General features: G+C 35.5%; 2 protein-coding genes across 2 annotated transcripts; both read left to right on the forward strand.

Moving 5' to 3' along the window:
• Positions 1–1,724: 1,724 nt before the first annotated feature.
• rlim (ring finger protein, LIM domain interacting) lies at positions 1,725–15,494 on the forward strand. Its single transcript, XM_056472264.1, has 4 exons — positions 1,725–1,844; positions 2,634–2,828; positions 12,060–12,164; positions 12,273–15,494. Exons 2-4 carry the CDS (start codon positions 2,660–2,662, stop codon positions 13,913–13,915), a joined length of 1,917 nt encoding a protein of 638 aa, XP_056328239.1. The 5' UTR covers positions 1,725–1,844; positions 2,634–2,659; the 3' UTR covers positions 13,916–15,494.
• A 1,358-nt stretch (positions 15,495–16,852) lies between these two features.
• Positions 16,853–24,196, forward strand: glod5 (glyoxalase domain containing 5). Its single transcript, XM_056472994.1, has 4 exons — positions 16,853–17,010; positions 23,063–23,215; positions 23,296–23,451; positions 23,828–24,196. Exons 1-4 carry the CDS (start codon positions 16,951–16,953, stop codon positions 23,948–23,950), a joined length of 492 nt encoding a protein of 163 aa, XP_056328969.1. The 5' UTR covers positions 16,853–16,950; the 3' UTR covers positions 23,951–24,196.
• Positions 24,197–24,922: the final 726 nt, after the last annotated feature.

Genomic DNA, 24,922 nt, shown 5'->3' on the forward strand with positions numbered 1-24,922 from the left:
TTCCCCCACAAGTCCAAAGACATGCGGTACAGGTAAATTGGTTAAGCTAAATTGGCCGTAGCGTATGTGTGTGAATGAGAGTGTATGGGTGTTCCCAGTGATGGGTTGCCGCTGGAAGGGCATCCGCTGTGTAAAACATATTCTGGATAAGTTGGCGGTTCATTCCACTGTGGCGACCCTGGATTAATAAAGGGACTAAGCCGAAAAGAAAATGAAAAATGAATGAAATGAAATATATATATATTTTGCATCATTGATTCTGTGATCGATCCCGCACTTTCCTGGTTATCTACATCAGGCTTGACATAGTGGCTCAATCTCATCCTGGATCAAACGTGCAACGCACTAAGCCTGGAGAAACTGATTGAACGAAGGTCAAGCCACGTCTTTTCTGTCATCCTGGCTTTCTTGATTCCACTTTTGTGCAATACCCTCGGCTTTATATATTTTTTCCAAACAAAAAACAACAACTAATAAATAAATACGTATAGGCAAAGTTTCTGTGTGTGTGGTTGCATTTTTATTTATTGGTAGATTAAATATGTATGGAGGACGATTAATCCTGCAAAAACAATACATAAATAAATACGCAAATGTAAATAAATGAGTAAACAAATCCATAAATTCTGGCATAAATAAAACATAAAATAAATAAATATGCAAATAAATAAATCTATATAATAAATAAAATTGTAATAATTAATGATGTGGGCAGGCGGATAATTAAATAAATTACACAAATAAGAAAATGCTAAACTGAAAGTTTACCCCCCCCCCCCCCGCCCCCTCCAAATATTTATTAAAAAAACTTTCAGTTTAGCATTTTCTTCTTTCCCTCGTGTAATTTGTTTAATTATTTACCTGCCTGCACTATTATTATTTATGCAGAAATCTGTGGATTTTTATATACAATTATTATTTGTATATTTATTTATTTACTATTTTATTTATGTAGGAATTTATGGATTTATTTACTCATTTATTTATATATTTGCGTGTATATATATATATATATATATATATATATATATATATATATATATATATATATATATATATATATATATATATATATATATATATATTTTTTTTTTTTTTTTTTTTTTTTTTTTTTTTTTTTTGTGTAGGTTTCATCCTCCATAAATATGTTTGTGGGCTTTAAACATGATTAAAAGAATCAAATATTTATAAATGTTCACTTTTCAATAATTTTGTATATAATAAGGAAATTAATAAGAGGGAAATGTAATGACGAGTTAAATTCCTACAGGATGTTGATGTTAAAATGACCTGAAATTACAAACCGCTGGATTATTCGTGATTTTCCACCCATGGCATGTTGACACTTTTGTTTTTTCCGGTGTCTCTTTCAAAATTTCAAAATAAAAGTTAAGCTCGTAGTAGGAGTTACCTATATATTGTTAGTATCCTTTTGAACAGGTGTTGTTTTTGTTTTGTATAATATCGAAATCAAAATTTGCCATCTTAACTTAAGTTTGATAATTCCAATTTTCTTAAACATGTTTGCTATGAAAACTAACGTTAGGTGGGGCAGAGGTAGTGTTAGTCATAATTGTTGAACAATGAAATTAATATATGTTTTACAAACGTTTATCTTGTAGGTTATACAAGAGAGCAAGCGAGCATCTGTTTCTCTCCCTCAGCTTTTAAAAAGGACTTTTACGTCATAACACGTTTGAGCACTATTACGCACACCGGAAGTAGATTCGATGCCGAAGAGACGCTTGAGAAAATGAACTCCTGAATAGCTGTCAAGATTAAAACTTACGAACATCTACAACTAGCTAACTGTAACTAGATAAGGCGTCGACTGATATATTAAGGTATTCTTCTATGGTTTTACTCATTTCACTTGTCGGTTTATTGTGATCGGCGAAATAATGGAGAGCCCGCTGACGGTTGGCTATTTTTTAACTCTTAGCCGTGCTAACATTAGCTTCGGTTTAGCTTAGCATGGAAAAGAATGCTTTTGCTCCATGGGTTATGCGAGCTAACTCGAGCCTAATTTGAGCTCATGCTACTGCTAACATTAGCCTTCAACCTTCCCTTAGTTCATGGTTGCGAGAGGCTTGTCGTCACAGATTGTGAAACACCGTAAAATTGGTGATATAATTATTTTCTAACAGCACACTTATGATTTTACTTGCACTGGTGTTGTGTTTAATCTGGTAATTGTTCGCGGTATCAAGGACAAATGTAAAGGCTGTTTTCCTTGAAATTCTCGAGCTGTAGCTATTAGCCTGTTTAGCTTGCTGATGCCATTTTGTTTTCAGTCTCAGCTGCAGGCAGTTCATTATACCTGAACTGAGTTAAAATAGACCAGTTTAACTCACAACCATAAGTTACACTTCAGTGGTTTACGAATAAAATTCTAGTCACTCAGCGCTTTGACGTTTTAGCCAGTTTTATTAGTTACAGTCGCATATAGGGATTGTGGCAGTTTCATGCTCGTATTAGCGATGGTGTCAAACAGTACTAAATGGTTGCGATATTTATGTATATAGCAGCCAATTACATATACAGTTGACTGTAGAATGGTTTTGCCAATGCGTATTTCTCCGTGCCTGTGTGTGACAAGTTGACACAATGCTCTTTCTTGTTTTGTGTTTAAGTTGGATCTGATACCTGGGTCACAGTGATGGAGGGTCAGGATAATGCAGATCAAGGCAGCAGTGATCAGTCTGAAATACAACGCAGGAGGCAGCTGGACCGTCTGGACAGAGAGGAGGCTTTCTATCAGTTTGTCAACAATCTTAGCGAGGAAGATTATAGGCTCATGAGAGACAACAATCTACTTGGCACCCCTGGTAAATCTTTTTTTTATTCATCTTTTTTTTTTCGTGCAAGACAATAGAAATGGTTCTAAAGTGCTTTACATGGATACATTGTGGCCATTATGGTTTGTAACATTTTTGGAGGTGTGTGTTTAAAGGCACAGTAGAATGCATTCGATACTTTGTTGAAACCTCTGTGTGCTTTTATTGAGGTAAAGCTGGTTTTATATTCGCACATTCGTTCAGTGAAAACTTGTGACATGTAGGTAGGGATGCACCGATAAAAATCTTTTTTGTACTGATCCGAGACAGAGACAGTGAGACAGAGAAAGTTCAAATTTTTACAACTTTTTTACAGCTTTACAAACTATTCGTAGCACTTAAAGTATTCACCTCGGAAGAATAAACTCAGTCGGAAGGATGAGAGAACAGAATCTCTTGCGAGAATTATTTTACAGAGCGATGCACATTGCGTCTGCGCTGCTGGCGCGTGAATGATACATCACTGAGACACAGCACGCAGCCCTCCGGTATCTGCGGACACTTCCAAAACAGCAGCACAAAGGGAAGAAATCAGTGCGTTGAGGATCTCTCCAATGTATTATTGAGCCTTTTCTAATTAAACATTTCAGATAGGCCTACTTTGTGTATGAAGAGCAGGTAATACTAGTCCAGTATTGCAAATGTGATCTGTTGATCTATTTAACAGACACAGCGCAACATTATATAGAAACAGCAATGAACTCCTTGTTGTAGGTCAAAATGAACCCATTTCATGCTAAACTAAATCCATTTCTCCACAAATTATTTAAACTAACAGGAACAAATAGTTTTGGAGAAAGTTTTTCGTGTTGTCATGAATGCGACGTGCAGTTTGAATTGTGAATGAATGGACAGGCGCAGCGGCGGGAAGTGCTGAAGTGAACATGAATTTAACCAAGTGATTATTCATCTGTGCTTCACATTAAACTATAGAATGGCTTCAGAACATTTGGGATATAGTAGCCTACATGACAACTTTCTAGTGCCTTATAATAGGCTACCTTCATGGGTTAATTGGCTTATGAACACAGAATATAGCGCACACGCAATATCAGTTTTTGATCGGTACCAGCTGGCCGATATCTGATCCAGCAATAGCATTAATTCACGTTACGATACTATACCAGATGAAGGATACCAAGAAGTATTGCGATACAATAATTCATAACTCAAATCTACGAAATAAAGAAAATTGTCAGAAATACTATATGTTTGTTATAATAGGCCTGCTTGAATTGAGTTCATAATTCCCTTATTATTGAAAAAAGTATTCATTTCACCACTTCACTTAAAATGCATTAGTTCTTTTTTTTTATTTTTTTTTTGTAGTTATCTGACCAACAAAAAAAATTGTTAAAATAAAGGTGCAAATGATAACAAATGAAATTTGTTACAAAAAGAGCATTTTTCCAACAAAATTTGGCTATATGAAGTGGTCAAAAATTGTTTCAATTGTTGTTGTTTTTTTTTGTGTCTTAAAAGGTAAGAATCCAAAGTAATTCAGAATTTCACACAGAATGTAGCTATTAAATCATTTTGACAGAAACATAAATTAGCTTATTCAGACGTGTGTTCAAACTAAAGCGTCAGAAAATGTGCAATATGCTAAAGGTGTGAATAATACACAGTTTTGCAAAGTTAAAGGGCTCCACAGACTATTCAAATAAAAAGGTCTATTGTTGCACAAACCTGTAAGCATTTTAGTGACTTTTCCACATGCAAAATTATGTGTTGTAGATAGACCGTTAATGACGATACTACCGTTTACAAAGTACATTGTCACCGCCAGTATTTTGGAGCCATAGTATTGCGATACTACTATTGTACCGGTAAGTCGTGCAACCTTAATGACATGCTTCCTGTATAAATATACAATCTTACTAGATGAGTTGAATAACTATTTAGAAAGAATTTATAATTTTCGATTCGGATGGTCCTGTAGGGGAGTGCATGAAAATGAATAAATCTATGAGCATTGATAAATTCAATAAAGAAAAAGATACCAATTAAATAAACAGCGTTTTGATTCTTTTCAGAGAAGTTAAACTGTATTCAGCTATATGGTAATTAAATTGTCAAATGTAAAATGATACTGCATAGTCTTAGTTTTGTAAGCAATTCAATAATCAATCGTTGTTAATTTGTCAGCATTACAAACGGTACAATTTCTTATGCCAGAATGCTTTTAAAACCCTCAGACAGTCACAGGCCCCAAAAAAACACATGCAAAATGATAAGTTATAATTAGGCCCACACGGAATCTGCGCACGCAGAATTCGGCAGATTTTTAGCCCATTATTTATTCTGTTTATTTACTTGTGTAAATGTGTGTACATTTATATTTATTCAGTTTTTCAATGAATTTCAGTAATATGATTGACTAATATGAAAATATTTATATGATTTATTTACTTTAATATAGTTTGTAAAGTAATATTTTCTGTCATTTAGATAAATTATATGAGAGACTTGCTTTGTTTACCAAATACAGTTGATCTAATTGAATTTGCATTGTAAACATTAAATACAAGTTAAAAATGTATTACTTTTTATTTAATATATTAAAGTTTTGGTTATGATACTCCCAAAATCATTCTGCATAAATCTGCAGATTTTTAGCAAAATTGTGTGCAGAAATAGTAAAAAATGTCAGCAGATTCCGTCTGGTCCTAGTTATAATCCAGACTCAACCTTGCATATACTTGCGATGTGACTATTGCGAATGATCACATTGCGATATCGATGCTGAAACGATAAATTGTCCAGCTCTACTGTGAATAATGTTGTACTTTGATAGTCATTGGCTACTAATATGAGTTCACTGTTTAGAATCTGCAAAGAATACTTTTCTGAAATTAATATTAAGGATAATGTCTGAATGTGTGAATATAAAACCAAATTTGCCTTAATTATGCTGTTATGGATATTTTGGAAAATTGGAAAATTCAATAATGCACTCTGGATAAATTTACTACACTTTCATTATGTTCTTGGCTGTTTTTGTCCCATTGACTTTCATTATAATGACATTTTCTGATTATTTGGCTACTGTTGATCATCAGTTGCAGTGCAAAATAGCATAGTTTCTGCATTCTATAAGGAGTATTGTGTGTGTTTGATTGGAGAATGAAAAAAGAGGCGGCGGACGTAACGTGTTTTTTCCACTCAGAGTTGACTTTTTAAAACTGCAAGCTCAACGGCAAAAACCCAATTAACAGCAGGCGGTTAAAACACGAGGTGTGCAGGGCACATAAGCAGTGCGCAAAACGCTCACGGCCATTAGTAAATCATTCAAAAAAGATGTCTCAACGCAAAAAGCGCGTTAAATGTGATCAGCCCCTAAGTGTATTTATGCACTCACACTATAATCTGCTGTTTTACTTCATAGAATTCCATCTAAAAGCCAAAAGCCTTTTTGCACATGCTGCAAACTGATGTTCAACAGTAACATGTTTTACCTCTTCCCAACAGGGAAAACCACCAACAATCAAGAATGCATGATTATATGCTGTCATGGCTTTGCAATCAACAAATGTTGTAATAATGGAAGTCAATGGGGCAAAAACTGCCACAAACATAATGAAAGGGTAGTCAGTTTGAACAATAGACAAGGATTACCTGTTTCTGATATCTATATAGAAAGTATTTGACTTGGGAAGGTCCAAAAATTCCAGAGAATGTGAAGTTCATTTGGAACTCTATGATTTACCCATAAAATGGAAATGCTTTTTTAATTTATTTGAATGGGTCATGAATATTATTAAGCTCTGTCTTCATGCTCCCACCAGAGCTCTCAGAACTCTCTGGTGTGGTTCAGCACAGCTCCGCTCGCTTCAGTTCAGTTTTGCACAGCAGAGTGTGCATTTCCACTGCTTTAGTTACACCGCCTTTATTGCTGTGACATCTTTGTAAACATGACATAAACAAAAAAGCAATACAAAACAGGGAATAACACAAAAGCAATGGATTCTACAGATGGAATAGTGTTCTTAAGCAAAGCCTTTTGCTTGCAGTTTAAATGTAGTACATAATATATGTCTCGTGTCGCAGATCCAATACAAGTAAAAATGATCTTGGTCAAATCAGCATAGCCAACAGTTGGTAACAGATGGAATGCTGTTACATTAACTTAGATCAAAGCTACTGCCTGTGCTATTTTCTAAATAAGTGTACTACATAGATAGGGAACATAATGCGCAGTGATACAAATACACAAATAATATATCAGGGCTCGAAATCCTTTTTCATGGTAGCACTGGTGCTCCTAACTTCAAAAATTTAGTTGCACCCACCAAAAATTATGAGCACAGTTACTACATGTTTTATATTAACAGACTTACTGCATTTGAAATCAACACTAATCAAAACTAACAACCAAAAAAAATCTGCATGCGCTCACCGGCCCTGCACACACTGCTTAACATGAATGAGATGAACTGAATTAACAATAATAACTGTGCTGTGTTCTCACGGGTGGTGTTTGATATTACACATATGATATTGACATATAACTTATTCTTTGCATACGTCGTCCTAATAGCAATAACGGGCTCTTCAGGAGCTGCAATTTTAGTTTCATCTCGGTGAATGCATCTTCTTTAGCGATGATGAACGCGGTGTCAGTCGCACGACTGACAACATCGTGATGATAAAAAAATGAAGGATTAAATAACATTAGAACATCTCATGCTTAAAATGTGTAGATTCAGTGGCAAACACTGTTACCTGAAAACTCTGTCCCACCGGCTTTAACCACTGGAAGTCTTTTATCCACTCTTCGAAAAGTTTAAATGCTGGATTGACATTCATTACATGGTCACTAATCAGATGTGTCATTATTTGTAACTTTAGGTGGTTTCTAAAACAAAATCTGTTTCTAAAACATTATCTTGATCCAGACCTTTACATTTTCACGTCTGTAGCTCCCTGTCATCGGAACTGAGTGATTCACAGCTGATATTTACCAATCCATTTGCATTCTGTTCTACCGCAGTGGGCCAATAAGAAGAGCTTGAAGGCGGGACAAGCATTGCAAGCTTTTTTTATTGCAGCAAGTTGACATTTCAACTGTTTTAAACCATTCCTGAGCGTTTGGTGTTTTTAGGTGCAAAGATGCATATTGTGTGAATGCTTCATAAATCCACGCACATGGTGAACATTGTGCTGTGAAAACTGGTCGCACGACAACAATTTTATGCACTCAAACAAATACTTCCAAATATATTTTGAGGTCGCATAGATAAAATTTCGAGCACATATGCGACCAAAACGGTGGCAATTTCGAGCCCTGTATGTATGTATGTATGTATGTATGTATGTATGTATGTATGTATATATACACTCACACACATACACATTCTGCATGGGGCGTGAATAATAATGATCCCATGAGTAACATTAGTCATATATATGTACATTTGACATTTTTTCAATCTTTTAATTAAAAAATCAGCTTCCGTTTTAAACATGTGATTACATACATTACTGTACTTCAGATTTATATGCAGGTCTGTGCAATAAGTTGGTGCCTTTACATTTGGCTCAAATGCCAAAATGACAAATCTTTTTTTTTATTTACCCCCCTCAAGTTTGAACTTTGGAAAATATAGTTTAATTTTCAGTGTGCTAACACTAAGGGGTGCATCATTTATCATGAATTCAATGTAAAAGTTTAAATGAATGAGAAGAGGTTTTCTACTGAGGTTGTGCAGAAATTAGATGTTTACCGTCAGAAAAATGAGTGATTATATGCATGCATACACTGTCCAATTCATACATGATTTATCAATTCATAACTGTGGCTAGAGCTGGGCAATATGGCAAAAATATCATATTGTATATGATTTTTGCAAAAAAAGTCACGATTTTTACTTTTATGTTTTTTTTGTTTTATTAACATCAAATTGATAGTAATAAATGAATACAGGTTAGGGACATCATCAGAGTGAGCAAATATTGACAGAATACAAATTTTGAAGCATCTCTTAATGACAAACGCATCATGTTGATTATTAGTCTGCTGGCCCTTTAAGACTCACACATAACGCATCCATTTTTAAAATAACTGTTTCCTTTCAATTTAGACACATCATTCAATTGTGTGTATATGTAAATCTTGTATGGTTTTGGCAGTTTTGGTGTGATCAGACTTTGTAGTGGCATGCACATATCACTCTTCTCAGTTGTGTGCTCTCAAAAAAAAAATGAAGAGCTGCAAATAATGTTTAGCTGGCAAGGCTTTAAAACAAATGAAACTCACATACTTTTGTCAGCACAAATAAGTTCTGTGGCTAACCCTATGACTGAGTTAATATTGGATGTCAATTTATGTTGTCATGTATAATAGCTGATATTAAGACAGAGGGGCACAATAAGCATAATACTACGATATTCCTTCAAAAGTAGATCTTGGACACAGTTTAATCACCCACAATCAAAAATTGTCATATTGCACATTCCCACCTATGGCTCATTTCTGTTATTTGGTGCAGTTGTGTTGAGGTCTTAGGTGAAGAGTGCCAGAGTTTGTGCGAACCGCGCACCACACCCTTTTTAGGCAGACCCGGGAACGGTTTGCAGGTGCGACTGGAACTTCGTCCGTGCTCACAGAGACCAACTTTTTTACATTATTTCTCAGAGCTACAAACATGGCAAAGTTTCCTGTGTCTATGTCCCGTGCCATTTGAATCCCATCCAAATGAATTAAATCTGAAGCAAACTAAATCCCAAGGCCTACTGGCACCTTACTTGCAAAACAAATAACTTTATATAATGAAAACACACATTATATGTGCTAAGAACGCACATTTTAGCACATTTATAATAATTATCTTGCCAATGATGCAGCATTATAAAACTGCTGAGTTTGCAGTAACTGAAATGCCTAATGGTCTGCAAAATAATAAAATAAATGTAAATTATTTGATTAACGATAATGACTCAAATGATTACTTAAAGTGGTTCAGTTGTCAATATTTAAGTTAAATATGTTTACTTGGTTTACTCGTAGTTGTGCACCTTTTCCTGTCAAGTTTGTTTTTTTAATAAATCAAAATCTTTGAGTGAGAAGTAGCGTATGCAAGTTTCCACCCCCTTTTTGTATATGCACCATGTTCATTATTGGGATCTAAAGGATATATAATTTTTTATTCACATGCACGTGCTTAGCATTTATGTGCACCTCTGATCATGGACTATCTTGAAAAAGTCTTGAAAAATTTATCAAAATATCATATCATCTTAGCATAGGTAACATTTCATCATAATTTCAGTGATAAAAGTTACTTTGTGTCCATTGAATGCTACTTTATATATTCTTTATACAAGAGAAGGCTGTATATGGTAGTAGTTAGTGTAAAATAGATCTTGATAGATGTTTTGACCCTCCATTTACACATGCTTGTTTTCAAAAATTCGTTTCACTCTATGGTATTCTGTTCCACTCAATGTTAATAAATGACAGTGTATATTTAATAGCATGAAATGTAAAACTTTATTTTAAATGTAGAAAAAATTGTGCTATCAGTAATCTTCAAGCCCTAGTGCATGATGTTCTGTTTCAGATTTGATTTTTAAATGACAGCTTGCAGCTAGCAGTCTTGTATTTTGATATTTCAGCATAACACACCATAACCCCCACATGCTTTTAATGATTCCAGATGACTTTTTTTATGAAATGAGCTCTCTTAAGGACATTTTAGCAAAGTAACACAAGATTTTTTTAGTGCTAATACATGATAAAAAAATCATGATTTAATTTATATAATCATTTGTTTGTTGATTTTTAATTACCATAACCCTTACAAGTGAACCGTGGATATTTATATGTGAAGCAGTTCAATGAAGCAAGCCATACAAATCTGTTTGAAGAGATGTATCTGATTACTGTTAGCAAAAGAACTTGAAATTATAATTGAAATGGTTATTAAACTGAAAAATAGATTCCCTTGTTTTTTAAATTTTTTATTTTCACATAAATTTGATGGCCCTCAGACTTTTTTTGCTGGGTTTATATGATCTTATTATATATTAAAACAAATGTGTGTGTAATGAGGTCAAACTGAATAAATGACAATGCAATTTAAATGATCTGTCAGTGATTTTGATTCTGTAAATAAAACAGTGTTACAGTTAACATGAGCTATTGTATGTATGGAAGAAATACAATAATTTCTTACAATGCTCATTGTTTATCTGTATGGTATATGATGTGATTCTCCTTCCTGAGTTTTTTTTTTCATTGTTTTTAAAGATTTTTTTCTAATTATTCATTCTTAATAATTCCATGGCCATTTTGTTTAAGCTTAAAGAATTAGTTCACCCAAAAAAATGAATTGTGGATGTTTGGAAGAAATTACTGAAATTCTTGATTTGGTTTTTGATTCCTATTTTATTCAGTGAATATATATTTAATGTTATTTTTATTTCTAAAAATTAACTGTAAGAATCAGTTTTTAGGGCTGGGTGATAAGGCAATATTATCATCTATCAACAATCTCTATTGAGCATGGCTATGTTGGTTATAACATTGAATTGTCGAGTGATAATCAACATTATTGGGGCAAAAATAAATTATAAAATTATCACGTAAATCTAGATGACATTTATTAGTATTTTAAATTGCCTAGTAATAACTCTACACCTGCCTTTAGATTTTTTTGATAAATGCATATGGTAAAGCATGATAGGTGTATATTTTAATGAATTCAGAAATGCACTGTTTCCTAAATTTCTTTAATTTAGCCCTATAAACAAATTAAATGAAACTCTGAATGGGAAAGAAAGAGAAAACGTTTAATGCTTAAAATAAGCAACATGGAAAAACAATATAGGCATGTATTTATTTTGTTCAAGATACTAATAAAATGAATACTCCTGCATTCAGGTGATTTATTGTCACTTGAAATTAGTTATTTTTCCTCCATCAATAACATAGTGACTACTGGTTACCAAGTTTCTTAAAAATAGCTTCTTTTGTTAACAAAAAACTTGATAACATGACAACAGAAATCTAACTAAAAACTGTTGATTCAATCAGGGTTAAATGGTTTTAAGAGAGGTTGCTGCTGGAGAAAAGATTAAAAATTTGCATGTGTATAAATGTTTGGAGTTTTCCACAGTGAACAATGCCTTTTGATCAGATGAATTGCTTTTCCTAAACTTTCTGCAAATCTCCACTCCTTCAGTAGCAGTAAAATGCTAACCCTCATATTTCTTGGTTAGGTGAAATTACAGCAGATGAACTGTTGAACCGACTTAGGCAGGTCAAGGATGGCCCTGAGTCACCCGGCAGTAACATCACTGAAGAAAGAAGGGAAGGGCCAGGAGGTAAGTCAGCTGTGAAATTTTCTCTTTTGTGTATCATTCAGGCAACTTTTCCTGTAATTTAACACTGTGATGATCATGTATTTAAAATGAATTTTTTGTCATTCCCAGCAACAGAGGTTGAGGGCACTGAAGAAAACCCAAGTGGGGAGACCCTTCTTGACTGGCTAAACACAGTACGACAGACGGGGAATACTACTAGGAGTGGTTACCGGGGTAACCAGTCATGGCGGGCTGTGAGCCAAACCAATCCCAACAGTGGTGATTTCCGTTTCAGCTTGGAGATCAATGTCAATCGTAACATAGCTGAGCAGCAAACACAGACAGAAAGGCTGGAAGGGAGCCAGGAAAGACCAGATGGCTCTGTTTCTGAGCCTGAGAGTCTTATGGAGACTGCAGAGGTGGTTGAGGAACCAGTTGTGGACGAGTTGGCTGTTATTGTAGAGCCAGAACTGCCAGTTCCTAGCACATTGTCTCTAAACAGAGATGATGATGTACCAGTAGATACACCAAATCCACTAACCTCAGCTCCCACAAACTTGCCTTCAGTGGAACAACCACGTAGGGGTCAAATAAGGGCTCGTAGTAGAAGTCCAGAGCAGCGACGGACCAGGGCTCGCACTGCAAGAGGTCGTTCACCGCTCAATCTTGAAAGATTGGATGGACTCCCGCCTACCCAGCATGGCATACCTACTCGTAATCCTGAGATACTTCCTGAGCCACAGGTTGAGGGAAGCTCAAGGACTCGGCAATTGTTTTTATCTAGGCAGAGCACAGTGGAAATGGAAACTCACACTTTGGGAGCAGCATCTGAGGTACCTGAAGCACCACAAGAAAGAGAGGCAACTGCTGGAGAAGCAGGGGCCTCAGGTCGTCGTCCTCCAACCATAATGCTGGATTTGCAGGTACGTAGGGTGCGTCCTGGAGAGTATCGTCAGAGAGACAGCATTGCAAATCGTACAAGGTCTCGTTCGCAAACTTCAAACAACACGTTATTATACGAGACTGAGCGTGGAGGTTTTCGCCGGACCTTCTCCCGCTCTGAGCGGGCAGGAGTAAGAACATACGTCAGCACTATCCGCATTCCCATTCGTAGGATCTCGGATGCAGGACTTGGGGAAGCCACTTCTTTGGCTCTGCAGTCTATGATTCGTCAGATCATGACTGGCTTTGGTGAGCTTAGCTATTTTATGGAAGCTGAAGTTCCAGACTCAAATCGTGAAGACAGCCCACCAGCAGACCTCTCTGACGCACTGGGAAACCCTGATGCTTCAACTGGAACTGGTGCAAGAGAAGCAGATTCCTATCTTCCCAGCCATGGAGACTTGAACCAGGGTGGTTTAGAGGCAAGGACTGAGGAAAGGGAAGTGGAAGGTGGGCTACCTGGTGCTGCGGGACCTCGGGAGAACAGAGGGCGACAACGAGCTCCGATCAACTTGGATGAAACTGGATCTCTGCCCTTTCTGCGACTTGCGCACTTCTTCTTGCTCAACGAGGAAGATGACGACCAGCCCAGAGGTCTCACCAAAGAGCAGATTGACAACTTATCCATGCGAAACTTTGGCGAGAGCGATGCACTCAAAACTTGTAGTGTCTGTATTACAGAGTATGCTGAAGGCAACAAACTGCGGAAGCTGCCCTGCTCTCATGAGTACCATGTGCACTGTATCGACCGCTGGCTATCAGAAAACTCAACCTGCCCTATTTGCCGAAGGGCAGTGCTCGTTTCCACCAACCGTGAGAGTGTTGTCTAGCTAAAATGAGATTTGTGGCACTGTTTTTCTGCCCTTAGCTTTATATTTACCTAGTCATGTGAGGACTCTTAATGAGATTTTTTTCCCCATACATCCTATATAAAGCCATCAAGTTTTATCAGATTTGCTGGTGCCAAGATCCCCCCAAACTATATGGCAGTGTATTTTGACACATCTTACAGTGGAATAAGTATTGGTGCAAGACAAAAACGGTGAAGGCCATGCTCCAACCCTGCTTTTTCACTTCTATTAAATATCAACATCTGACAAAATTACAGGGCAATGCAGAGGTACCTTCGTATGATACATTTACTTTGTTTAAAAAAAGAGCACTGTGCTGCATATGTTTATTTTGGTTTCATACACTGTTGGTTGTGTTGGTATGAAATCATAGTATGTGTTGTACCAGTTGCATCATAAATGACTAAATGCAGATAATCCGAAAAAGATTTCATGCAATAGTTTTAAGTGAATTTGTCATACTCTGTAGAATAGACTTTGATTTGGCATTTAACCATTTTCTGTAAACCTGGTTTTGAAAGCCATGTGATCTTTTTAAACAAACCAACCAACAACAAGGCTGTAAATATGCTACACGGACACATCAGGTTGTATTTTCGCCTGTCTTCCCAAATGACGATGATGCATCAGTCTGCTGATTCAAAAACATCTTTCATATATCTTAAGTAATAAACTTGGCTATGTATAGGCAATGTTGTGCAATGCTAATAAGGAAAATGTAAAGGATGTTTTGCCAGATTGACTTGTATGTTGTAGTCTGTAAATATTAACATTTAAAATGAAGACTTAAATGGAAGTTTTTCTAACAGTTCTGTACATTGAAAATAGCACCATTTATCTACCATTTATCATTAACGTCTGAGGAGGAAATTATTTTTTGTCATGGAATGGTTGGTTTCCTTTATGAGCTGAGGTTATTAAGTCTGATGTGAGTGAAAAATGCAGTGTTCTTTAGAAACGATATGTTTTCATTGTTTCTTTGTTCACTTGGGAGACTAACCCTAGGCATAATGTTCTCAAATACATCAACATTTCATGTATCGTAAGCAAGCCAACCATCATTAAAATGCACATTCTTTCTTCAGTTCTGAGGTCATGTATTATGAAAGCGAGTTCCTCAATAGAATTTCTTAATTTTGTCAGCATCATATTTATAGCTTATTTTTGAGTCAGATTTTGACTAGCTTCCACTTTGCTGTGTTTAAAATGAATAAAATTATTTCCTCACCTGACCGTTTCTCTGTGGCCTCACCAGTGTCCCCATCCTGTTAAGTGCTACTTCAGAATAAAGAAAAGTCGATCTTAAAGCCTCGCAATTGATGAATCCAGTTTAGCAATACATCTTAAGAACAGAGCTGTGATCTAAAATTATATAGGTTCCGCACATTCTTAGCCTTAGCATACACACACAGGAAATATTTTATGGTTTGATTTGTATTGCTTGTTCAACACCAGTGCTAACTACTTACTTCACACATTTTTATGTGTGGCTGATAGACAGCTACAACATAATAAGTCTGTTCTGACATCTTCAAACTGTAATCAATTGCAATAAAAATTTCGACAGCAAGACGACAGTGATGTTTTATTGTTAAGGAAAATGTAGTTTTCATTTAAACCCAACTATCCTGTTACTAGTTTTTTTGGTAATTGACAAACTCAGTATTTCACAGCCTGATCACACCTTAGCATTGTACACTTTTGGTCTACTGGACAACAACACATCTTAATACCAGGTGTGAACAGGGCCTTTTTTCATGAGCTGAAGTCAGCTTTTAAAATTGAAATAGAATCTAAGAATTATAGCAAAATGCAATTTAACACTATTCAAAATAACTGTTAATGTGTAGTTTTACAGGAAATAAACCCTTTGTTTTTACATTATTATCTTGACGCAAGTTCCTATAAGCACCACAAATGCGATTTATACTGGAGTGACTGTTTGCCATCCCCATCCATATTTGCCATCCCAAGATATTTTAGAAATCCAGACCTGTTGACGATGTATGTTTTGAATACATTTATCTATACTATAATAGTGGTGCAGAAGGTAATATTGGACAGAATTCAGAATTATTAGCCCCCCTTTGAATTTTTTTTTCTTTTTTAAATATTTCCCAAGTGATGTTTAACAGCAAGGAAATTTCACAGTATGTCATAATATTTTTGTCTTCTGGAGAAAGTCTTATTTGTTTTATTTCGGTTAGAATAAAAGCAGTTTTTAATTTTTTTTAAACCAATTTTAAGGTCAAAATTATTAGCTCCTTTAAGCTGTATGTTTTTTTCCGATAGTCTACAGAACAAACCATTGTTATACAGTAACTTGCCTAGTTAACCTTATAACCTAATCTTTAAAATGTCACTTCAAGCTGTATAGAAGTGTCTTCAAAATTTCTAGTCAAATATTATTTTCTGTCATCATGACAAAGATAAAATAAATCAGTTATTAGAAATGAGTTATTAAAACTATTATGTTTAGAAATGTGCTGAAAAATCTCTCCGTTCAACAGAAAGAAAAAAATATAGATAGATAGATAGATAGATAGATAGATAGATAGATAGATAGATAGACAGACAGACAGACAGACAGACAGACAGACAGACAGACAGATAGATAGATAGATAGACAGACAGACAGATACACACACACACACATTAAAATTAAGTATAGATCAGAACAAACTACATTTAACAATCAATATTCCCTGTTTCTCCCTCTTTAGGACAACTTTGATGATTTTTTATCCATATCAAATGTTCAAAATATATTTATGTATGCATGTATCTAGATGTATATATTGTAAAATTATTTTGTTTATAGTTTTTAATGTTTTGGCATTCTATACTTCAGCCATCCTCTCCTGCTTTAATTGTATGAGTTGTGCATGGCTTGTTTAATAGGGTAATTACGGCAGGGTGAGTTTAGGCTAGTTCTCCGGTTAGACTTCAATGATTCCGGAGTTCCAGATAGGTTTTACAGGTGTTATAATCGGATATATTTGACTTTTCTTAACATGGCTCTGACGCTACGCGTTTGCTCGATTCTTCTGCGTTCTTGCTCGTCCAACAGCAAGGTAACAGTTAACATCATCTTTCTGTACGTTATATCTTGATAATTACTCATTAGGCAGAAAGCTTAAAAGTAAAAGTAGCACATGCTAATGCTATTAGACATGTAGAATATTACTTAGTGTTTAATAATGTTTTCGTTACTGTAAACAAAACATTTCAGATGTTTCCTTGAAGGGTGTTTATTAATCGTACGATGAAGGTATGACTCATAAATATTAATCACGGACCGTCACACCTCATGTTAACGGCTCTTAATGGCCAAAGGCAGATTTCCTGTAATCTACTATGTACAGGGCATGCCTCATCAATAATAGGTTAGACTTCTATGCTAGTGGTACTGCCGTTTTATTTGTAATGTTATTAATACTTTATGGGTGAAACCTCGAACTCGGCAGTGCTGTAGGAAAGGAAAGGTCACGCTGCTTTCTTCCAGAAAGGAGGAGGAGCTAACTGAAGCAACAGTCGTGTTTCTCAATTCCAAGAATGCACCGCAAAGAACGGACTTGAGATTTTGTGAAGACCGGTCTTGCCAGGTGTCCTCGGAAGAACGAATTCGGGAGACCACGAGAACAGAGAACGCGTCCTGTGAGAGATGAGATGCTGCCTGCGTTCTTCCTGATAGTCACATGACCTTCACGCATTTTCAATGGAAAACGATTTAATCATTACAGCGTTCATACAATGATTTATTGTTTTTCCCCTTTTCAAAATATATACTCTGCATAAAGACCTTACAAATATATGTTGCACAAATAAAACTGATTTTAATACGAATTTCAGCAAATAAACACCCTTAATGTGTTTATTCCTTTATTAAGTTTTTCATGGTAATGTTTATATTCACCGTTTCATTTAGGGAAACTACTGCGATAAATAAGTTTTATCTCTGAACTTTGAAAATAAACCTATATAAAATGCTGCGCTTTACACCTCCAGTCGCAATGACTTCTGGGGTTTGGGAATATGGCGCAATTCTAAAGAGGGGTCTGGATGCAGACATGGTGCAGTGCAATCTGAGCTGCATCCATTGCTTTTTAATGCACTCACCTAACCCTACCGCTAACCCTACCCGTCACTGTGACGTCACTCACTCCATTGAGTGCATTGTGTCTGACATTGCATCACTGATTGATGCAATCTCAGCTTGCATCATAAAGGCTGCATCCAGATACTGTTGGAACAACTTGCGGAAAGGATCAAAGCGAAAGCCGGATCTTCATAATTTTTCATAATTTAATTCATACATGCAACAACTTATTTTGCGCCACATTGCTTTAAAATGGTAACAGTTGAGAGAATATTATTGTACATAATGGTAGAGAATCATATGCATGAATATAATAATGAATGTGCATTAATCATAAGTCCGGGCGTTTGTGCTCATTATTATGGCTCTTCAGAGCTTGTGTTGCACGAATGCACGTCTACAGTTAGGCTATTCTCTCCCTGTTCACAAGGCCGGTGCAGACTCACTGGTCAGACATTGGCCAGATAATAATAATAATAATAATAATAATAATAATAATAATAATAATAATTAATACATAAATAAAAGCAAAAAAAAAAAAAGTTGTGATCACAATATAACTTTTTGTTATGTCAAGATTAGGCATGGACTGGTATAAGATTCTGACGGTACGATAACCTTGGATAAAAATATCACAGTTTCACGATTTCACAGTGTTGTGATGACAGCTCTAAAATATATTCTTTTTAAATGTCTGGGTAAAAGAAAAAAACTTTTTTCCCCTTTGAACACAATATATTTTATTTTGAATTGCATTTATAATATTTTGCAGCCGTAAACATTCATTAATTTTCTTTTCTGCCTAGTCCATTTATTAATTCGGGGTCGCCACAGCAGAATGAACCGCCAAATTATCCAGCACAATTTTACACAGCAGATGCCTTTCCAGCCACAACCCATCTCTGGGAACATCCATACACACCACGGACAATTTAGCCTACCCAATTCACCTGTACTGCATGTTTTTGGACTGTGGGTGAAACTGGAGCACCCAGAAGAAACCCACACGAACGCAGGGAGAACATGCAAACTCCACACAGAAACGCCCACTGACCCAGCCGAGGCTCGAACCCGTGACCTTCTTGCTGTGAGGCAACAGCACTGCGTCACCTAGCAGTAAACATGTCAGACTAAATAATTCAAAAGAATCAATGACTTGTGCTTTTATGCATTAGTTCAAAAACACACATTTCTTTATAATCTAAAACGGCATCTTTGGATATCTTTTCTGCTGGAGATACTGTTGTCCTAAAAAACTAAAATAAAAAATCTTACACATACCTTAGGAACGATATTACAGAAAAATTTGGTGTTTTTAAAACCTTGACTTTTCCAAACTGCGGTATACCTTGAAAATGATTATCGTCCCATGCCTAGTCGAGATTACAAGATAATTAAGTCGTGATCACGACAAAACGAGAGAAAAAAATATTTTAATGCATGGCCTCATAGGATATCTGTAACAAACAAACCCATGCAGGAATTGCGGTGGTCTGAAAAAAATTATTACAAAATACTGTGACGAATGACAGCTTGCTGAAAGCAAGGCATCAATGCTTAATGAATATAATTATTTAACATGATAAATATAAATATTTAATTATGATAATAACTTAACCATCAGAACAACAGGCACACACAAATCATTGATGTGGTAAGGTAGCAGTTGGGTTTAGATATTGGGTAGGATTAGGGATAAAGAATAAGGTCAATCTTAATAATAAGCTTGCAAAGCCAGTTGTTAGGAATCATTACCTAATCTAAAGTGATAGAGAAAATTCACACATTCTTTAAAACATGAGTATAATAATTTAGTGTTTGTACTAAAAAGCTAGGACTGAGCAGCAGATGACACCTACTTGCTGAATTTGTAATAGATAGAACAGGATATCTCTTTCTATTATATTCTTTCAAGCATAATGAATCTTCTCTTTCTATAGCTGCCATACAAAATAATAAATGTCGAACTACAACACCCTTTCTCACCCTTTCATTATTGTAACAAGAATAGCACAAAATATAGTCTGAAAAGTGTTGTAAATAATCTAAATCAGGGGTGTCGTGGGTCGGTATAGAATTAACCTTGAATAAAAATATCACGGTTTTACGGTATTGTGATTACTGCTCTAAAATATATTCGTTTTTAAATGTCTGAGTAAAAAAACAACACATTTTCCTCCTTTTAGCACAATATTTTTTTATTTTGAGAAACATTTAAAATATTTTGCAACAGTAAATATGTCAGGCTAAATAATTCAAATCAGTCATTGACTTCTGCTGTCTCCAAGAGTTCAGATGCAAAAACCTCTAAGTGCCGTCTGAAATTTCTATCGAAAATAAACATTTTTCTCAGCCTCCTTTGTTTATGTTGGGATGTTTTACTTTCAAGACCAGGAAAAGGACTTGTTTTTTGTCCTAAAAATTACTGAACACACACAGGATACTGATAAAAATACTCATTTTAGAGGAAAATTTCAGACGGCATTTAGAGATTTTTGCATCTAATCTCGTCATTTGTTTCGAAAACACAGATTTCTTTATAATTTAAAAGTGCATCTTTGGATGTCTTTTCTGCTGCAGATGCTGTTGTCCTAAATAAAACAAAAAACAAACAACAGTATAGCAGAAAATTTTGGCGGTTTTATAAAAACTTGAATTTTCCAAACTAGATTGAGGCTAATGGGCCAAAGGTAAATATATTTGCCATGGATACTTCCAAATTTATTTATTAATATTTACGAATAACTAGAAAACATTGCTTTGTATTAACTAATACAATACACATTTATTTTACGTTTTATAATGAACTTATTACAGCAAAAACAATCTCATTTATTACAGATTGGAGTTACCCTAGTCAAGCAGCACCTAATTTTGCCTTGATCTGCTTGCAAACGTCTTCTGTATTGTCTTCTATCTGTCGAGTGACAGTATTTACATTTTTATAAAGTATCTATTTACATATTTACAATTAACATTTAAATGAAAAATTTCAGTTGGCTTTTTTGTAACTCAGCATTAAAACAAACAATCAAACAAAAAGGGTTATTTTAAATTAGAAATGAGCATCTCTGTTATAATCATTCACAAGCAGTAACCGGCTGATTACCTTTGCATGTTTTGGTCATGTTCAAAATTAACAAACTATTGGTCTAATATTTTTAAAATTCTTTCTCAAGCCCTTAATACATTCATCACTCCTGACCCTCTGACTTCCCTATTTGGTTATCTTCCAACCCCAACTACACAAACAATTCTCCTCAATTGGAAACATGTGTCCCCTCTATCATCAAAACGCTGGATTAAAGAGGTTCGACATTGCATCTATCTTGAGAAACTGAGACTATTTTTAAAGCATCACTGAACTTCTTTAACAAAATATGGAGTCCCATATTGTCATTGAGAACGTTAACATTTTAAGACTTGCTTACTAGAATTTCAAAAGGGAGAAAGAGAGACTTTTAGTATTTACTTTACATTTTCTTCTTCTATATTTACCCATATATCTATTATATCTTTTTATTAATTAATTAATTAATTAATTAATTATTTTTTCAACGGGTTTATTATTTATTTATCTGTGTCTTGATTCATCTTTGCGTACTTACTGAATTCCTGAGATGGGAGGGATGGTGTATAGAAGGAGATAGATAAGTGTAAGTTTGATTTAAGAGTTCTACAGTTTTCTAGTTTTTGTTGCTATATATTTGATGTGATCTCTTTGCTGATAGGACTTCTATTTTTCATATACATTTATAAGTTTTGGGTGGCACAGTGGGTAGCACAATCGCCTCACAGCAAGAAGGTCGCTGGTTCGATCCCCGGCTGGGTCAGTTGGCATTTCTGTGTGAAGTTTGCATGTTCTCCCCGTGTTCGTGTAGGTTTCCTCCACTGTCCAAAGACATGCGCTATAGGTGAATTGGGTAAGCTATATTGGCCGTAGTGTATGAGTGTGTATGGATGTTTCCCAGTGATAGGTTGCAGCTGGAAGGGCATCCACTGTGTGAAACATATGCTGGATAAATTGGTGGTTCATTTCGCAGTGGTGACCCCAAATTAATAAAGGGACTAAGCCAAAAAGAAAATAAATGAATGAATTTAGAAGTTTGTATATTATCTGGAAAAAATGCAATAAAAATATTGAAAATATTTATAGTATTTACAGTTGTATGTGTAAAGGCCTGTGCACAGCAGGACGATTTTAGCTCTGGTTTATCATCGGCAATTCATGCCTCGTGACTAAACAAAGTAATAGTATCTGGATGCAGCCTTTATGATGCAAGCTGAGATTACATCACTCAGCGATGCAATCTCAGACATAATGCACTCAACGGAGTGAGTGACGTCACTGTGGCGGGTAGGGTTAGGTGAGTGCATTAAAATGCATTGGATGCAGCTCAGATTGCACACCAATGCGGAAAATGTTATGCATAAAAGCATTTAAAAAAAAATAATAATAAAAATCATTTACCCTGACCATGCGCATCATTCTTACTCTCTTCTCAGAAGAATCAAAGGTTACAATGGGCCAACTTAGTTTGGGCATCTCTGATTTGAATACAAATATTACCAATCGCTTTTGTGAGGTTTTGTACAATTCTCCTAAATACAATTATTCGTTCATTCATTTTCTTTTCGGCTTAGTCCATTTATTAATCTGGGGTTGCCACAGCGGAATGAACCGCCAACGTATCCAGCATGTGCTTTATGCAGCGGATGCCCTTCCAGCAGCAACCCATCACATCCATACACACTCATTCACACATATACACTACAGATAATTTAGATTACCCAATTCACCTATACCATGTCTTTGGACTGTGGGGAAACCGGAGCACCCGGAGGAAACCCACAGGAACGCAGGGAGAACATGCAAATTCCACACAGAAACACCAACTGATCCAGCCGAGGCTCGAACCAGCGACCTTCTTGCTGTGAGGTGAACGTGCCCCACTGTGCCACCATGCAGCCCTATTTCTACACTCATGTAGCTAAATTATGTGTTAAATTCTTGATTTATCCTCCAGTCAGTTGTAAGTGGACTTTCATCTGTTCGGTTTAGAAGTTCCTGTCCAGTTCTCATCAGCCATCTGGACCACCTGGTGCTAACAGTACGGGACCTGAACAAAACGACTCATTTTTACTCCAAGGTTTTAGGCATGGAGGTCGTCACCTTTAAGGTAGAATGCTATATACAAAGTCATTTAAAACAAAACCACTTGGTGGCAGCAAAGTATAAGTGTTCATGTTGCTATTATAGGGTGACCGTAAAGCTTTGAGTTTTGGAGAGCAAAAAATTAACCTGCATCAGGTTGGGAAGGAGTTCGAGCCTAAAGCACAAACACCAACACCAGGATCTGCTGACTTATGCCTTATTACCAAAACCCCCCTGAAAGCTGTTGCTGATCATCTCAAGGTAAAACACGGTTTTATTTAGAGTATATCCCATTTACTGACTTTAAGAGGTGGCTTCAGCTTAAGAGAAGTAAGTCTCACAACATATACAGTTGAAGTCAGAATTATTAGCCCCCCTGTTTATTTTTTCCCCCAATTTCTGTTTAACGTAGGGGCTAATAATTCTGACTTCAAGTGTAGATTTCTTTGGCCAACACTTTGTGAAAAATGAAGCAACAACAACAAAAATAAATCAATTATTGTTAAGGATTAAAAATGTTATTTTGTTTATTTTTTACTATTTATTGGATGAATTTCCTAATTTCATGAGATTGATAATGAAGGTAGTTTAGCTCAAATATTAAGTCCTGGATATTTTGATGCTGTTGTGTTTGCAGGCTTGTGGAGTGACAATAGAGGAGGGTCCGGTTGACAGGACTGGCGCTGTGGGTCCCATCAGTTCCCTCTATTTTCGTGACCCTGATGACAACTTGATTGAAGTGTCCAATTACCAGCAATAGACAGTAGGAGGAGCTCTATCATCAGCTATGAATCTACTCTCTGTATAGCAGGAGTCTTGTCATACTGCACACGATTTAACATTGTAATAATGTTGTGGGGTCAAATCACCATTTTTGCGAACTGTAATTCCGTTTTGGAGATGTTAATATGTTATGACATGCTATGATTTTTTGTTAGAAAAAGTATATTAGAAAAGTTGTCAAAGTCTGTTTTTCCTCTTAATGACAATAAAAACATTGCTCATCCTCTCACCTTCTTTAATTTAATGATACGGAAGTACGGAAAGTATTCAGACCCTCTTAAATTTTTCACTCTACATTGCAGCCATTTGCTAAAATCATATACAGTTGAAGTCAGAATTATTAGCCCCCCTGTTTATTTTGTTCCTCAATTTCTGTCTAATGGTGGGAAGATTTTTTTTTTTCAACACATTTCTAAACATAATAGTTTTAATAACTCATTTCTAATAACTGATTTATTTTATCTTTGCCATGATGACAGTAAATAATATTTGACTAGATATTTTTCAAGACACTTCTATACAGCTTAACTAGATTAATTAGGTTAGGCAGGTTAGGGTAATTAGGCAAGTTATTGTATAACGATGGTTTGTTCTGTAGACTATCGAAAAAAATAGTTTAAAGGGGCTAATAATTTTGACTTTTTTTTTTATTTAAAAACTGCTTTCATTCTAGCTGAAATAAGACAAATAAGACTTTCTCCATGAAGAAAAAATATCAGACATACGGTGAAAATTTCATTGCTCTGTTTAACATCATTTAGGAATTATTTTAAAAGGAAAAAAAAATTCAAAGGGAGGCTAATAATTATGATATATGATATACATATAAAATATATATATATTTTTATACATATATAGGAAAAAAACATTGGTGGCCTCTACAGAGATGCTCAATTGTGTTTAAGTAAGGGCTCCGGCTGGGTCATTAAAGAACAGTCACAGAGTTGTT

Source organism: Danio aesculapii, chromosome 14 (assembly GCF_903798145.1).
Source record: "Danio aesculapii chromosome 14, fDanAes4.1, whole genome shotgun sequence".
Taxonomy (NCBI): Eukaryota; Metazoa; Chordata; class Actinopteri; order Cypriniformes; family Danionidae; genus Danio; species Danio aesculapii.

Coding starts and splice junctions, on each gene's coding strand:
- rlim (XM_056472264.1), top strand. CDS start 2,660: ATGGAGGGTCAGGATAATGCAGATCAAGGCAGCAGTGATCAGTCTGAA. Junction 2,829..12,059: donor CAATCTACTTGGCACCCCTG/GTAAATCTTTTT, acceptor TTTCTTGGTTAG/GTGAAATTACAGCAGATGAA. Junction 12,165..12,272: donor AAGAAGGGAAGGGCCAGGAG/GTAAGTCAGCTG, acceptor TGTCATTCCCAG/CAACAGAGGTTGAGGGCACT.
- glod5 (XM_056472994.1), top strand. CDS start 16,951: ATGGCTCTGACGCTACGCGTTTGCTCGATTCTTCTGCGTTCTTGCTCG. Junction 23,216..23,295: donor TGGAGGTCGTCACCTTTAAG/GTAGAATGCTAT, acceptor TTGCTATTATAG/GGTGACCGTAAAGCTTTGAG. Junction 23,452..23,827: donor CTGTTGCTGATCATCTCAAG/GTAAAACACGGT, acceptor TTGTGTTTGCAG/GCTTGTGGAGTGACAATAGA.